Raw genomic sequence first — 18888 nt, forward strand, 5'->3', positions numbered from 1 at the left:
AAGAATAATGTACTTGCTAAAGTATGTTTTAAATAATATAAGTTCCTCAAAGGCGAATTCTGCGATTAATGCTTCAGGGAATAAAAGCCTATCATCAGCGGTATGGAGTGGGAGTAGAATTGAATAACACTTTACAAAACTGTTTGCATCAGAAGCCACAACAAAGAAGAGATATTGGGAAGGCTTATATTACATGATGTTATTTCAAAGATTTTCATTGTACAATTGTTGTATTTGGTTACGTAAAAGATTAACGTAGATTGGATACTGATGTTATATTTTGTTAACCTAAATCTTTTGTAACACATTTAAATTCATGTTTTGTTTTTGGACAATAAATATTTATATATCAACAATATTCTTTTATATTTATATTCTATATTTACATGTATATATATTTTATTGTCTGTCATAAATCGTTCACAAGGTTAGCGTAGATGTAGCATTATTGTTTGTAAATGAATAACTCTTTCCACGAATAAACTGTAAAGTTCTCTATTTAGTCATACTGCAAAATGGCTAGACGGAGGTCGTCAGGAAAAAGCGTGAGTCAAGATGAAGATGGTAAGAGATTTTAAAAGATTTTATGTAATTTTTTGTGGACCAACTGTATATGCAGCTTTAGTTTCCTGGTGTTCAAATGTCATATTTTCATTTGGAAAAAATTAAGAACTTCTAAGAGTGGCATGTTGAATATTGCTAAAGGTTCATTTTGATATTGATCAATTTTAAATTCCTCTATGACTTTTATTTTTAAATTTCAATAGTTCCATTATTTCAAACTTTCAACCATGCTTTTCGTGATACCATATTGCTAGTTACAAGAAATCTATTAATACAGAGGTTCTTAAAGGTTAACATTAGTCATCACTTTTCAAAGTTTTGGGTAGCAATCCTGGATTGGTTGACCGTTTCGGAATACCTGTGCCACTGATGACTATTTGTACGTTCTGACACGTTCTAATACTTGTAGCTTTCACCAAAACCATCCTTTCCTCGTTGATTAAATCATCTAATTTGACATTATAATCACAATGGATGTCTTTAGCGGAGCAGGAACTGTATATCATTACGTAGCATTTGATTTTAATGTAACCATGCAATGCCTTAGGATGAGAAAAGTGTCATGTGAAAAATCTCTATATTTCCAATTGTTCTAGCATCATTTGGACCAATATTGTGGAAAGGCATGGCGCAATTCGTGGAGCAAATACTATTCATTCTTCCACAATTATGACAATATTTGACAATGTTCTCCTTGCTTCTTATGTGTTATGTTTTCTTAGTCTATGATTGAACAGGAAATTATAATATTGTCATAAATATGGTGTCGGATGTTTTGTTAGTTGGTCGCATAAAAGAAAAAAAGACCCAATAGAAAATAAAATAAACTAATAAAACTATCAAACCTCAATTGAAAATCAAAACGGATATTACTTGATAACATGTTTTACTATAAAGAGTTTTAAAATTTGCATTTGTATTATAAATTGTCGTCAAAATTTCTTGAACAGATATACATAGTAGTTCTGATATTGAAAGAATACCAGTTGGTTTATCTTCTTCGGAAATTGAGAAAATGGAGTAAGTAAACTTTTTAAAACATAGATATCGTCTTGAATTGTTTTATATTATGTGGTTGACCGCAATGTATATATCAATTATCATAATAGAAGCTGAAAACCCTATTTGCGATAAATTAATGATTTAAAAAAGAATAAAAAACAACTGCAAGGCGTAGAACAAGATCAGCCTTTCCTATGCATATTAAAGTTATTCAGAAAGTAAAAACAAGAAATCCGAAAAATATCGATTGTAGAAACTTAAGCAGTCAGTTTTCTCGTTTGGTTATTTTTTAATTTCCAATTGTTGAAGGTCATACGATATGAGGTCTCTGATGGAGATATACTTTATTGGAAATCATACCACATCTTCTTATTTTTGTAAATACTTGATGATATCCATAGGGTTATATAATTGCATTTAATTCAATGGTTGAATTAACATTAGGAAATTTTAAAATTGAAAAATAGCTTAAAAGTTTTTTTGATCCCATCAAGAATGCACAGATGCAAGTTTCATAATACGAGCAAAGTCATATAAATGAGCGACAACGCAGATTCAAATCCAAATGTGGTACCCATCGTGTTGCTCATGCTTATGATTCATATATATTTTTAGAACCGTGGAATAAAAATGGAAAACATCTGAGATCATATTGTGTGATAGGTCGAAATACATTTTGGTATAAAAAGCCTAACCTAATTCAATTTTCATTATTCTTTCACTGAAAAATGAATATACGAATTAACGCTTGTTCAACAGGAAAATGCATCTCCCTATATCCCACGCATCATTTCATAAACAGGAAAATCTTTGACTGAATTTTGTTTCTTTTATCATTTTTGAATTCGAAAAACCTCAACATATTTCGTCCTGTTTATATATATTTAGTTATTTCACTAATTCTAATTAACTGTCACGTCGACAGACCGCTGATTAATACTTCTAGTTATCCATGGTCTGTTCTTTGGAAAAATAATAGAAGTTCAAAAAATACACAAAAGGATATTGAAATTTTAATATTACAATTTGCCCCCCCCCCCTTTTGCTGAAGACATAACTATGAAACAATTTAAACATTTCAATACCTAGGCACTGGCTACTAAGTTGATATTACCCTTAAGTAAGAACAGCCAAACCGTGACTGTTTCCTTTAAGTGCGAAAATGTATAAATACATATATAATAACGAAAGCACGTGTCCCCGGATGGTTAACAATCCCACCCAAGACGTATAACACAGATGTTAACGTCCCCAAATGATATAAAATAAAATAAGCACCTAAATATGTACAGTAAAACATGGTTTGATAGGACACACACTTTTACTAAGATTAAACTCTTGTCAATAAACTCTTGACATGCAATTTTATTAAGAAAGTTTGCCTATCAATTTTGTCAGACCTGATGTAAATTGCTATTCTGGAATATTTTTCAGTGAGTTTGGTAAAATTTTGATCAATTCAGCCGTCAAAGAATTAAGATGCGAGTTCCAGAAATTTGCAATTGATGCCGTTCAGATGGCATTATGCGGTGATAACGCTAATGATCTGCAAGAACAACTAGATAAACAAGAAGACGAATTAGATAAGCTGCATAGTAGGTTAAAAAGATTACAAAATGATGTACGTAAACAAAAGGGGAACAATTCAGAGTTAAAGAAGCAGATAAAAGATACAGAAAAAGACATTGAGGTTAAAGAAATTCAAATGAAGCAGCTACGGAGGCGTCTGCAAAAGCTTCAAAAGGAACACAGCGATGAACAACAAATACATGATGAAAAAGTTAAAGCAATGCAAGCAGAAATAGACGATTTAAAAACTAAATATAACAAAGTGAAAGGACAACTTCAGGTGAAAGCGTCATCTGAAAATATAGCACGTGACAAGCTGCCAGAACTAAGAGAGCAGATCGAAAACTTAGAAGACCAACTGAAAAAAGAACGCATGAAAAAGAAGTAAACAATGCATCCGACACTTTTTTCCTTTTACATAGACAAATTGAAATAGTAAAATATGACAAATGAAATACTAACCATAAGACTTTCAGGTATATTTTTCTTCTACTAATTTTGTTTTGCAGCTTATATTGTAGTGAAATTTCGTATAAGCCAGTATCATTGATTGAGGCTTTGACGAACAAATCTTTACTACCATTATTCTATGTGTAATTGTATGGCAAAAATATAGCCAACTCCTATATAAAGTGGCTTCAGAACCATTTGTTGGTAAGCCTTTGCTATTGATGTTGCACTGGGCCCTTTGTTTAAAAAACAAATCACAACATTGAGTGTAATGTATATGGTATCAGCAGAAAGTGAAAATCTTGAATCAGTATTATTGGAATAATAATTCTCTCTTTTTCGGGGACAGTTTACAAAATGTCATATCAAGGATAGCACTTTTTGGTTGAATCATATATAAAAAAAAACTTACTCGCGCACCTATCTTACCTATATATGTATTGTAATCATAAGATTTAAATATTTATATTGGATTTAAATATATGTTTTCTTTGTCAATTATGTTTTTAATAAATTGCATATTATGTCAGTCATAATTTTAATACAACGTTCAGGGGCCAAAAAAGTCTTGAATTGGGAAAAAAAGCAAATCAAATTAGAACTGGCAGATTTTAAGAGTTTCTATGATAATGAGATGCATTTTCAAGCAAACTTCATGCTAATCGTTTAGATATCAGATATTGTGTCATCAATGAATATACGAAAATATTTTATCAACATTTAATTGTAGTTTGTTTAAGAGGTAATGTATTACCAACGAGACAGTTATGCAAGATAAACACATTAGAACACTTATAAAAGGTAAAAACACAAAAATACTGAACTCCGAGAAAAATTCAAAAATCAAAATCAAAAATCAAAAGGTAAAATCAAAAGTCCAAACACATCAAACGAATGGATAACAACTGTCATATTCCTGACTTGGTACAGGCATTTTCTAATGTAGATATAAAAATGGTCACACTATAATCAAACAATATACACGTGATAACATTTGAACAGTTTGTTTATCAACTTTTAGAACTAAGTTCTATAAATACCAAACATAACCGCATCAGTAACAAAAAGCAATGGCGACATTCATAATTTGGGACTAGCACAAAGGCATGCAACAGGAGATATGTCGATTATTTTAGATTCATCAAATACGTATTTACTTTAAAAGATAAAAATTCAAACCTTGTTTTATGTTCCAAGTGCAGATCATTGTTCTCTGAAAACGAATGTGTTGTAATCGAAAAAAATTAAACATTTATACATTAAAAACGTAATCAAATTGGAGTTAATCAAATTCAGTATGGACTTCCACTTTTCGATTTTGCTTGGGAGATAAATATTTTTGTTTTACTTTATCAATACCCATATTAATGTTAGTTTGGTAAAAGAGTAGCTTAGTGACATAAAGAGAGACAATCAAAGTCAGTTCCGAAATATGATTTTATGCGAAAACAAAAATTTCAAACATGATTTTGTAAAGATATGTATTCCCATACATTATGATTAACAATGCAATTTGTCTACGCTGAAACAGAGATTTAATTCTTAAGATAAAGACAGGGTGGCATATGGGTATTTAATGATTGCATGCCTGTCAACACTGAGGTTATAAGCTTGAAACGTGTTCATGGCAAGGTATTAAAACCACATGTAATTAAAAAAATACATACAACATTTCAGTCCAGTTGAAATCAAAATAATTGCTGTTACTCTATTCCTATTTTCTAATAAAAAAACAATTTGAGCTGAAAAAAATATGAAAAAAATATCAAATAACTGTAACATGATTTCGGTCATCGTTCATAACATTTTAAAATACATCACTTCAGATCCAAATTCAGATATTTTTTTCACATTTAACATTTTAAAGTTGTTTCCTTTATTTGAATTACAACAACTTTGTCAGTCATCCTATTTACACCGACATATTAACAGATAACATACTGGCCTTCATAGAAGGATGAAAAGATCGGAGGATGTCTTTTGTTAAGATAAATGACCTTACTATGTTTGAATTACAAACTACTTTACAGTGTGTACTAATTAAAGAATAACAATTGTTTTGTTACTTTTAAATTATTGAATAACGTTATGTGTTGGGAATAATGCCATTTTATTAAAGAGGTCATCAATTCTTGTTTTTTTTCTGTCAGTTATATATGTTTGTTTATATAACGGATCGCAGCCAGTGGAAAGTTGCGTCTGTATTCAAAGATTAATATTTAGAAACTTTTTCGTTACGTTTCCAAATGGATAAAAAGGGAAAGCCAAAGGTCGAACAATCAGGTAAGATGAGTATTTATTATGGAAAGAATATCTTGCAAAAAATATTCTAAAGGTCAATATCAAATTTAATATTCAAAGAAGGGCAGAAAAAACTATGGTGAAATAATGGGAATCAGTTCCAGCTTCATAATTTAGTTTTCAAAAAGGCAAACACAATCAGGTGGAAAAGATGAATTATTCTGGTTTCAAATAAAGGGCTGGAATAGGAGAATGGGATTAAAACATTTAAGCAAAAATGAAAGTAAAGGTTTAACTATTTACAAAACTTTGAATTTTTGAGAAAAAAAAGCTATTCTACCTCAGAAACAGATTACTTAAGCTGTATTTGGCAAAACGTTAGAAATTTTCGATCAGCAATGCTCTTCAAATTCGAACTATATTTGGACTTTTTAACCTTTTTTAAATGAAGCGTCACTGATAAGTCATTTGAAGACGAAACGCGCGTCTGTCGCATATACAAAATTTCACTCTTGGTAAATGTAATGAGTTTATTCAAAATCACCATTCCTAACAATAATATTTGAATACCTAGACATAACACCACACAACCGCAGACATTAAGAATATTTCAAATAGGTTTTGATATGCACTGCTAGCAGCGCTCAAACCACTATCCTTTTATTTTGGATTTTTCGCAAATAACCTAGTTTCAGAGTGAAAATGCAGTAAATAAAACGTACCATAAGACAGATTTTCTTTGGTGGTGATGTTTCAGCTATTAAACTCTTTTTGTCACGATAAAATAATATTAACCGAGTATACTTGTCATTTAATCACACGACATTGGTTACAGAATAAAAATTGCGAATCGTCGTTGAATGTTTGTGTATTTCACGATATTGTTATTTAAACATGCTAAATCCTCATTTGTTTTATTTCGTTTTTGGTAAGGCATATGTTGGTCAGACCTTTTGTGATATTTGTATTGTATACCTACGAGTCGATATAGTTAATTATGAAATCATAAAATATTAAATCAGTTATGCCTTGCAGTTGAACCTGTAGAAAATGGATCGGACTTTGTTGAAAGCTTTCGTAAAACAGTAAAAAGGTAAGATATCAAAATATTCATCCTTTCAAATTGTGGGGTCAAATTCATTAATTATGTTTGCAAAAATTTCGAATCTAAAAGGCTAAATGATAAGGTAAGTAGCATTCCTACAAAAGTAGACCAAGGTATGGTTTACCAACGATTAAGTTAATTTGCTTGGCGACAAATCATAAAAGTTTAATTGGAAAGCATTCAAAAATATCTACACGATGTTAACTTTTGTACAAGTGAGGACTGCACACATCTATAGCCAGAAGTACCATAACCAAAACATTATTACGTTGGAATAAAACAACAAAGCAAATACTTCAATGGACCAAATTCTGCACTCGTAACTTTTTAAATTTTGGAAAAGAAGTTATGATTCTCGTTAAGAATTATAGCTGCTGCTTCTCCGTTACCACCATGACCAATATCCATTGTATTTAACGAATAAAAACTTAATTTCCAATGTTTTTACAAAAAGAAAACCAACAACGTCAGATTTTGTAGACTGCTGCCATTCTTTCACCTTTTTTTTATTGCCTTCAGTCGTATCTTCCTCAACTCTTTGAAATATGTTTTCCATCAAATTCTAGTTCATAATCATGCTATTATGACGTAGTTTCAGAACAATGTAAACATCGGTAGCAAACATTTTTCATACTGAAAAATGAAATAAAATGCTTAAAAACTCCTAATTTACAAAGACAGATAAGAATCATAAACTGAATTCCTAATACGGTTAAAAATATTGCAGGATCATGACCAATTGGTACAGAACATATATATTTTTTTTCATATTCCGTCCATCTATCTATTCGGTTTTATATGAGTTTACTGGAACTAATTGTACGATTAATAAAAATGCAAAGATATCACATTTAAGTTGCATCTTCCTATTTCAAATGATATAGTAACTATTTTTAAGCTTTACCGTCACCAGAAACGTTCAACCCAAATACTGTGAAAATAAACTCATCATAGATACCAGGACTAAATTTTGTAAATACGCAAGACGTGCGTTTCGTCTACAAAAGACTCATCAGTGACGCTCGAATCCAAAAAAGTTAAAAAGGCCAAATAAAGTACGAAGTTGAAGAGCATTGAGTACCAAAATTCCTAAAAGTTTTGCCAAATACAGCTAAGGTAAGCCAGGGATGTATTAAAATTGGAATGCCCAAGGCGTTTCATCACTAAAACGGGACCTATAAAATAGAGCACTCTACCTACCGAAACTTTCCTACTTTTAAAAGTTTCTGAATATTCTTTTACTTAAAAAAGGGTGATTTAAGAAATATATTAATAATTCGGTTCCAAAGCATTGACTAAGACTACTATCTTATTATATCTTTTGAGATTATCCGTTAACTAGCTGTATCTACAAAGTTTCAATTAACTGATAACAAATTAAAATCAGACTTTTAAGATCTTTTCATGATAAATCTTCATGTCAGAAGAATTTGGAGTATACATAAATGAGACCACAATATAAAAACATCTCACAGAAAGAAAATATATTCATAACCTTGGGTTTGAATAATGTTTCTTAAAATTAATTTTGAACAGGGAATTCGGAGAGCAAATGATTCAGATTGCAATGGAGAAAATGGTTCCAATGTTGCGAGATATGGCTTTGGAAGGTGGACAAATTGCAGCCAAGGAAGTATTATATGGTGACGATGTAGAAAAACTACAGAAGGAGTTGGGGATAAAAGAAAAGGAGTTATATAAACTTGAAAGAGAAAAAAAAAGCTTTACAAGAACACTTGAAGAATGAGAGCAGTAACAAGAACGAGTTAGAGTTAAAACTTATAGAAAAGGAAACTGAAATAAAATTAGCTGAAGGTCGTATCAAAGCTTTACGAAAACAAATACAAGCAAAAGAAAAGGAGTTCAGTAAAGAGAGAACTGAAATGGAACTACTGAAAGAGAAACATAAGACTGAAATTGAATCATTGAAAAAACAAAATGACGAACTAAAATCAAAGATTGCTGTAAATTTAGCAGGTGACAACAATGCTAAGCATGCTCTTGTTCAGGTTCGAGAAGAAAATGAAAAATTACAGGCAGAAAATGAAGAATTAAAAAGAAAACTACAGAAAAAAGTGAACAAACAATGAAATAGACAAATGATATCAACTTTTAGATATTATTTATGCAACATGTGTATTAGTATACATGTATAGCCATTGACAATTTTGGATATCATTTAGTTTTATTTTAACTTTGTAACTTATTTTTTTGTTGTAACTAAAATTATCGGAAGAAATATTTTGCTCGCTTATTGGTTATTTTAAATCATAAATCTAAACGTTGTACTCTGAAAGTCATGCTTATATTTCTTTCTATTTACTTGCATTGACGTCTTAGCTGCAGCTTCTTTTTTTCCCCATTGTCAATATTTATTGTTAAACGCATGCTACTTTTTCCAGTTGTTAGCTGCCCTGGCTGCATAACAAATATTATTGGGAGATGACTTGAATCGATTTTGGTTCCTTTAAAAGATTCTAAGATTATAAATTCCTTGTAAAATTTTTCTAAATCCTGCAAAGTGATAATGAAATTAACATATAATTAAACACTTTTGTGTTTACAAAACTTTGAATTTTTCGAAAAACTAAGGATTTTCTTACCCCAGGAATAGATTACCTTAGCCGTATTTGGCACAACTTTTTGGAATTTTGGGTCCTCAATGCTCTTCAACTTTGTATTTGTTTGGCTTTTTAACTATTTTGATCTGAGCGTCACTGATGAGTCTTATGAAGACGAAAAGCGCGTCTGGCGTATAAAATTATAATCCTGGTACTTTTGATAACTATTTACACCACTGGGTCGATGCCACTGCTGGTGGACGTTTCGTCCCCGAGGGTATCACCAGCCCAGTAGTCAGCACTTCGGTGTTGACATGAATATCAATTATATGGTCATTTTATAAATTTTCTGTTTACAAAACTTTGAATTTTTCGAAAAACTAAGGATTTTCTTAACCCAGGAGTAGATTACCTTAGCCGTATTTGGCACAACTTTTTGGAATTTTGGGTCCTCAATGCTCTTCAACTTTGTATTTGTTTGGCTTTTTAACTATTTTGATCTGAGCGTCACTGATGAGTCTTATGAAGACGAAAAGCGCGTCTGGCGTATAAAATTATAATCCTGGTACTTTTGATAACTATTTACACCACTGGGTCGATGCCACTGCTGGTGGACGTTTCGTCCCCGAGGGTATCACCAGCCCAGTAGTCAGCACTTCGGTGTTGACATGAATATCAATTATATGGTCATTTTATAAATTTTCTGTTTACAAAACTTTGAATTTTTCGAAAAACTAAGGATTTTCTTACCCCAGGAGTAGATTACCTTAGTCGTATTTGGCACAACTTTTTGGAATTTTGGGTCCTCAATGCTCTTCAACTTTGTATCTGTTTGGCTTTTTAACTATTTTGATCTGAGCGTCACTGATGAGTCTTATGAAGACGAAACGCGCGTCTGGCGTATAAAATTATAATCCTGGAACTTTTGATAACTATTGTATCAGATATGTTTATTTATATCCCAGCTATCTATCATTAGTTACGAGAACATTTTTACCCCGCGTCACCTACTGTGTTAATTATGTGTCAAAGTAGAAAGTTAGAGCAAACATATATTTAATATGAAGTTATATTGCTCACTTGGTCATTATTAACATTCAAAAATGAAAAAAAAAATCAAATTAAAAAAAATTTATTATTGGTTTAAGATTAATATTGGTGCTTAATTGTTGATATGGATATTTTTAAATTCAAATAACAACAAAAAACCCGACCAATGAAAAAAAAACCACCAGTATGCAATGCACAACACCAAAAGTAGAAGACTGAGCATCACGACCCCCACCAAAAGCAGGGGTGATCTCAGGTGCTCCGGAAGGGTAAGCTGATACACAAAATTGTTTGTTTTATGACTGATTATTTAGGTACATATAATTATATGATAACCAGAGAACATTTTGGTTTAAAAAAAACTCTACAACTACTACATTTTTACAATGTAAATTGAAATCATGTTTCTTACTGGAAACTCTAAACATGTATGCAACAATGCATTTACCTAAATGTATAGGCTTGTGAAAGCGTCGACTGTGCGACATGTTTAGAATGACACGCTTATGAATAATAAATATGCAAAAAAAAGTATTTAAAATTAATTGTACGTTTTGAAAACTACAGAAAAAACAACAATGTGTCCAAAGTACACGGATGCCCCCACTGGCACTATCATTTTTCATGTTCCATGGACAGCGAAATTGGGGTCAAAAGTCTAATTTGGCTTTAAGACTAGAAATATCATATCATAAGCATCAAGTGTACTAAGTTTCAAGTTGATTGGATTTCAGCTTCATCAAAAACTACCTTGACCAAAAACTTTAAACTGAAAATCCCACTTTCATTTTATATGTTCAGTTGACCTTGAAATTGGGGTCAAAAGTTTAATTTGGCTTTAAAATTAGAAAGATCATACCATAAGCAACAAGTGTACTAAGTTTCAAGTTGATTGGACTTCATCTTCATCAAAAACTACATTGACCAAAAACTTTAACCTGCGGACGAACGAACGGACGAACGAACGGAGCCACAGACCAGAAAACATAATGCCCCTCTACTATCGTAGGTGGGGTATAAAAACCAAGAACATATATGTAGCAACGGGATAATAATGGAGAAAAAAAACTGACAAATATTATGGCCAAAAAGAAAAAGAACCCAAAGATAAACATGTTTACAAACACTGAACAGTTTTTCGGGAATTTTTAGCATTTAATGGTCTTCGACTTTCTACTTAATTCGTCTCTTTAACTTTTTGATGAAATCGTCACTGTAGAGTCTTTTGTAGACGAAACGTGAGGCTTATGTACACAATTACTACAACTTTATCTAAATACAAAATGTTCCCGGTAAAAACAGTTGATGGATTGATTGATTCTAGTAAGCTGTCTGTACTATCTTTTGAGATCTTGCCATTAGTATTTAGATATAAGCAAAAACATCACACAAAATATATTTGTCACAAATCCTGGCAATCTTTTTGTGACAAGCAGTTGCTCACATCTTCTTGAACTAATATTTACTAGTTAAGAATGATTGTTTCTGTTTGTCTGTTTACAGGAGGTAATCTTTTCTCATTAGTATAAACAAAAATTATGGCAAAATAAACAATAAAACTTCAGATATTTGGACGTCTTTTGATATTTATTTTATAAAAATCGCTCAAACCGTTACTTGGTAATATATATTTTTTAAATATCGATTTTAGTTGAAATGAAAGGACATTTTTTTAGTAGGAGCTCACTGTACTTACATCTGTTGTTTATTTATATCTATACAAGATTGATCGTGTATATAAATATACAGCGTTAATTTCCATTGTTTAACGGGAGCGTATATTTTAAATGAATAAAATGAATGAAAACTACGATTCCTAGTTTGTGCATTGTGATAAAAAATTCGTATGTATATAATTACTTTCATTTGTTTCTTACTCTGTCTTGTATTGTTCTCGTCGTACTATTGCAAATATTCAATTGCATGACTGCATCAAGTGTTTCTATCAGTTTACCATAGTGATTTCACATGGTAAGGTTAGAAGTTAATGGTAAACCCTAGTTTTAAGTGTTTTAATGTCTTATCTTACCGTTTTAATTTATTGACATAACTACACGATCCGATTTTCAATTAACAGTGGTAAGGTAATCGTTGCAAAAATTCCTGCTAAAACTTTTGTGAAAGACGGTTTTAACTTTGAATTGTTGCGAGAGTTTATGTTCTATGTTGAAGGCACTTGCATATAGTGACCTGAAATACAAGTACTGTTCCATTGAGTTTAGATACATGTCTTCTGTTTGTCCCTGACCCATGTTTTCTGTATTCGGCATGTTTAGTGCATCATGCCATGCGACATTGGTACGTGGTGAACTTTCGTGCAGGACTGCTTTGTGGTTTTTTTTGCATGGAACTTCTGACCAGACTATGACTTTTTGACTCTTGACCTATGCACTGTGGGTGTGTCATCATGATACAGTGTGTTCCTTTGTATATTACCCTGACCTAGAAGTATAATTCTAAATAGACCTTGCTTCTGAATATGTAGCATGAAGATGTATTGTCATTAGATGGTGAGTCTTGTGGCACGAGAAACTTATATGATCTTGACCTTTGCCCTCATTGTACAACTTGTATATTTTGTTTGAAGTATATGGAGAATCGTCTGATTGCACTCATATCCCATATTTTTATATCTATATTAAATATTTAGATATATTTGTATATTTTTAATTGTAAGATCGGTTTTATGTATTGGAGTTTGTACTAGTACTTTGCTTTTTTGTCATGTTACTGTCTCTTAAACACATTTCACATTTCCATTCTCAATTTTTTGATATGAAGAATGTTTTGATCAAATGAAAACTAAATCTTTTAATTGCCGTGAAAATTAGAAAGAATATTTACTGCTCTAGTAGCACCATGTACTGCAAATTGTGATAGATAGATAATTCAAAATGGTTCAATCATTTTAACTTGTATTTCATTTGATGTGCATGTTGATATGGATAGTCTGTTTACGCATCTAAAAAATCACATGAAGGTATACGTATATCAATAAACTGAACTCAGTGCGAAGAACCTTTAAAGTACACTTAGACAAAGAGCTCAATCTAGTGAAACACTTTTTTTTATGCTGGTCACTGTCTGTTATCAAACTGCACCGCAATCCTAAAAAAATATGCAAGTTAATTCTAATAGAAGTAGAATCCAAAGGAAGTACATAAACCGTTCACTGAAATAAATGTACAATATGTCTATGGGCCACAGATGCCCCTGCTTGTGAAAAGAAAACACAAGTAAACTCCACATATAGAAACAGGATTCACGTAATTTTGACTGTTAAGTGACCATAAGCATTGTGTATAAGTTTCAAAACATTTGGTTGAGGCAAACTAATTTAAAAGTAAAACAGTTAAAGAACAGAAACAACAGATTAAGCATCTGTCCTATCTTTAGTCTACGTGTTGATATTTGTATCATTAGTACTAGTACCAACTTCTTATATCTAATAACTCTTGAACAGTAACACCACACAATATCGAACTTGATAGAGCTGTGTTATGGGGTAATAAGCATTACGTATAAGGTTTATAAAATTTGATTGAGTCAAGAAAAAGCAAATTCAGCATTTTCTATGTTTTTTAAAGGAACATGATAACTCTTGAACGGTAAAAGTGACGCTACCAAATTTCAAATTCATTTTTTTGTATGTGGAAATAACCATTGTCCCAGGTTAGGGAGATGGTGAAGACCCCGCTAACATGTTCAACCCCGCCCTCTTTAGTATGCATGTGCCTGTCGCAAGTCAGTGGCCTATACATTTGTCCATTTCTTTCCTCGTTTGAATTTCGTTTTATCGTGGTTTTTTTTATGTTGTGATGTTATAATATTATTTCATCCGGCTGCAAATGTTTGCACCTGTCCTTAGTCAGGAATCTGATGTACAGTAGTTATCATTTGTTTGTGTAATTTATACGTTTTCCTCGTTTCTGTTTTTTTAATTTAGATTAGACCGTTGGTTTTCTCGATTGAATTGTTTTACACTAGTAGTTTTGGGGCCCTTTATAGCTAGTGGTTCGGTGAGAGCTAAGGCTTCGTATGAAGTCCGTACTCTGACCTATAATGGTTTACTTTTATAAATTGTTATTTGGATAGAGATTTGTCTCATTACTTTTTATACCTTCAACGTATTTTCCGAATCATTTATTTATTTAGTATATATATAATATAATTTAAACGAGTCTAAATTGAAAACTACGTTCAAACCTATTATATATAATATAATTTATATATAATTATATATAATATAATTTATATTTTATCATGATGGATTTACTTGTTTATCTATTCGGTACCAGCATTTAGTTACACGCATCTGCATCGACGTGTAACATTCTAAAATGCTACAACATAACATTCCTGCTAAAACTTTTGTGAAAGACGGTTTTAACTTTGAATTGTTGCGAGAGTTTATGTTCTATGTTGAAGGCACTTGCATATAGTGACCTGAAATACAAGTACTGTTCCATTGAGTTTAGATACATGTCTTCTGTTTGTCCCTGACCCATGTTTTCTGTATTCGGCATGTTTAGTGCATCATGCCATGCGACATTGGTACGTGGTGAACTTTCGTGCAGGACTGCTTTGTGGTTTTTTTTGCATGGAACTTCTGACCAGACTATGACTTTTTGACTCTTGACCTATACACTGTGGGTGTGTCATCATGATACAGTGTGTTCCTTTGTATATTACCCTGACCTAGAAGTATAATTCTAAATAGACCTTGCTTCTGAATATGTAGCATGAAGATGTATTGTCATTAGATGGTGAGTCTTGTGGCACGAGAAACTTATATGATCTTGACCTTTGCCCTCATTGTACAACTTGTATATTTTGTTTGAAGTATATGGAGAATCGTCTGATTGCACTCATATCCCATATTTTTATATCTATATTAAATATTTAGATATATTTGTATATTTTTAATTGTAAGATCGGTTTTATGTATTGGAGTTTGTACTAGTACTTTGCTTTTTTGTCATGTTACTGTCTCTTAAACACATTTCACATTTCCATTCTCAATTTTTTGATATGAAGAATGTTTTGATCAAATGAAAACTAAATCTTTTAATTGCCGTGAAAATTAGAAAGAATATTTACTGCTCTAGTAGCACCATGTACTGCAAATTGTGATAGATAGATAATTCAAAATGGTTCAATCATTTTAACTTGTATTTCATTTGATGTGCATGTTGATATGGATAGTCTGTTTACGCATCTAAAAAATCACATGAAGGTATACGTATATCAATAAACTGAACTCAGTGCGAAGAACCTTTAAAGTACACTTAGACAAAGAGCTCAATCTAGTGAAACACTTTTTTTTATGCTGGTCACTGTCTGTTATCAAACTGCACCGCAATCCTAAAAAAATATGCAAGTTAATTCTAATAGAAGTAGAATCCAAAGGAAGTACATAAACCGTTCACTGAAATAAATGTACAATATGTCTATGGGCCACAGATGCCCCTGCTTGTGAAAAGAAAACACAAGTAAACTCCACATATAGAAACAGGATTCACGTAATTTTGACTGTTAAGTGACCATAAGCATTGTGTATAAGTTTCAAAACATTTGGTTGAGGCAAACTAATTTAAAAGTAAAACAGTTAAAGAACAGAAACAACAGATTAAGCATCTGTCCTATCTTTAGTCTACGTGTTGATATTTGTATCATTAGTACTAGTACCAACTTCTTATATCTAATAACTCTTGAACAGTAACACCACACAATATCGAACTTGATAGAGCTGTGTTATGGGGTAATAAGCATTACGTATAAGGTTTATAAAATTTGATTGAGTCAAGAAAAAGCAAATTCAGCATTTTCTATGTTTTTTAAAGGAACATGATAACTCTTGAACGGTAAAAGTGACGCTACCAAATTTCAAATTCATTTTTTTGTATGTGGAAATAACCATTGTCCCAGGTTAGGGAGATGGTGAAGACCCCGCTAACATGTTCAACCCCGCCCTCTTTAGTATGCATGTGCCTGTCGCAAGTCAGTGGCCTATACATTTGTCCATTTCTTTCCTCGTTTGAATTTCGTTTTATCGTGGTTTTTTTTATGTTGTGATGTTATAATATTATTTCATCCGGCTGCAAATGTTTGCACCTGTCCTTAGTCAGGAATCTGATGTACAGTAGTTATCATTTGTTTGTGTAATTTATACGTTTTCCTCGTTTCTGTTTTTTTAATTTAGATTAGACCGTTGGTTTTCTCGATTGAATTGTTTTACACTAGTAGTTTTGGGGCCCTTTATAGCTAGTGGTTCGGTGAGAGCTAAGGCTTCGTATGAAGTCCGTACTCTGACCTATAATGGTTTACTTTTATAAATTGTTATTTGGATAGAGATTTGTCTCATTACTTTTTATACCTTCAACGTATTTTCCGAATCATTTATTTATTTAGTATATATATAATATAATTTAAACGAGTCTAAATTGAAAACTACGTTCAAACCTATTATATATAATATAATTTATATATAATTATATATAATATAATTTATATTTTATCATGATGGATTTACTTGTTTATCTATTCGGTACCAGCATTTAGTTACACGCATCTGCATCGACGTGTAACATTCTAAAATGCTACAACATAACATTCCTGCTAAAACTTTTGTGAAAGACGGTTTTAACTTTGAATTGTTGCGAGAGTTTATGTTCTATGTTGAAGGCACTTGCATATAGTGACCTGAAATACAAGTACTGTTCCATTGAGTTTAGATACATGTCTTCTGTTTGTCCCTGACCCATGTTTTCTGTATTCGGCATGTTTAGTGCATCATGCCATGCGACATTGGTACGTGGTGAACTTTCGTGCAGGACTGCTTTGTGGTTTTTTTTGCATGGAACTTCTGACCAGACTATGACTTTTTGACTCTTGACCTATGCACTGTGGGTGTGTCATCATGATACAGTGTGTTCCTTTGTATATTACCCTGACCTAGAAGTATAATTCTAAATAGACCTTGCTTCTGAATATGTAGCATGAAGATGTATTGTCATTAGATGGTGAGTCTTGTGGCACGAGAAACTTATATGATCTTGACCTTTGCCCTCATTGTACAACTTGTATATTTTGTTTGAAGTATATGGAGAATCGTCTGATTGCACTCATATCCCATATTTTTATATCTATATTAAATATTTAGATATATTTGTATATTTTTAATTGTAAGATCGGTTTTATGTATTGGAGTTTGTACTAGTACTTTGCTTTTTTGTCATGTTACTGTCTCTTAAACACATTTCACATTTCCATTCTCAATTTTTTGATATGAAGAATGTTTTGATCAAATGAAAACTAAATCTTTTAATTGCCGTGAAAATTAGAAAGAATATTTACTGCTCTAGTAGCACCATGTACTGCAAATTGTGATAGATAGATAATTCAAAATGGTTCAATCATTTTAACTTGTATTTCATTTGATGTGCATGTTGATATGGATAGTCTGTTTACGCATCTAAAAAATCACATGAAGGTATACGTATATCAATAAACTGAACTCAGTGCGAAGAACCTTTAAAGTACACTTAGACAAAGAGCTCAATCTAGTGAAACACTTTTTTTTATGCTGGTCACTGTCTGTTATCAAACTGCACCGCAATCCTAAAAAAATATGCAAGTTAATTCTAATAGAAGTAGAATCCAAAGGAAGTACATAAACCGTTCACTGAAATAAATGTACAATATGTCTATGGGCCACAGATGCCCCTGCTTGTGAAAAGAAAACACAAGTAAACTCCATATATAGAAACAGGATTCACGTAATTTTGACTGTTAAGTGACCATAAGCATTGTGTATAAGTTTCAAAACATTTGGTTGAGGCAAACTAATTTAAAAGTAAAACAGTTAAAGAACAGAAACAACAGATTAAGCATCTGTCCTATCTTTAGTCTACGTGTTGATATTTGTATCATTAGTACTAGTACCAACTTCTTATATCTAATAACTCTTGAACAGTAACACCACACAATATCGAACTTGATAGAGCTGTGTTATGGGGTAATAAGCATTACGTATAAGGTTTATAAAATTTGATTGAGTCAAGAAAAAGCAAATTCAGCATTTTCTATGTTTTTTAAAGGAACATGATAACTCTTGAACGGTAAAAGTGACGCTACCAAATTTCAAATTCATTTTTTTGTATGTGGAAATAACCATTGTCCCAGGTTAGGGAGATGGTGAAGACCCCGCTAACATGTTCAACCCCGCCCTCTTTAGTATGCATGTGCCTGTCGCAAGTCAGTGGCCTATACATTTGTCCATTTCTTTCCTCGTTTGAATTTCGTTTTATCGTGGTTTTTTTTATGTTGTGATGTTATAATATTATT

At 31.8% G+C, this 18888-nt stretch overlaps 2 protein-coding genes across 2 annotated transcripts; both read left to right on the forward strand.

Moving 5' to 3' along the window:
* The first annotated feature begins 438 nt into the window (after window positions 1-438).
* Window positions 439-3952, forward strand: LOC134709639 (homer protein homolog 2-like). Its single transcript, XM_063569794.1, has 3 exons — window positions 439-564; window positions 1515-1584; window positions 3001-3952. Exons 1-3 carry the CDS (start codon window positions 516-518, stop codon window positions 3521-3523), a joined length of 642 nt encoding a protein of 213 aa, XP_063425864.1. The 5' UTR covers window positions 439-515; the 3' UTR covers window positions 3524-3952.
* Window positions 3953-5760: 1808 nt separating this feature from the next.
* Window positions 5761-9062, forward strand: LOC134709649 (uncharacterized). The gene is made up of 3 exons (XM_063569801.1): window positions 5761-5868; window positions 6862-6919; window positions 8468-9062. The coding sequence occupies exons 1-3, from the start codon at window positions 5832-5834 to the stop codon at window positions 8676-8678; spliced, it is 306 nt and encodes a 101-aa protein (XP_063425871.1). The 5' UTR covers window positions 5761-5831; the 3' UTR covers window positions 8679-9062.
* Window positions 9063-18888: the final 9826 nt, after the last annotated feature.

This window comes from Mytilus trossulus, chromosome 1, assembly GCF_036588685.1.
Source record: "Mytilus trossulus isolate FHL-02 chromosome 1, PNRI_Mtr1.1.1.hap1, whole genome shotgun sequence".
NCBI classification, from domain to species: Eukaryota; Metazoa; Mollusca; class Bivalvia; order Mytilida; family Mytilidae; genus Mytilus; species Mytilus trossulus.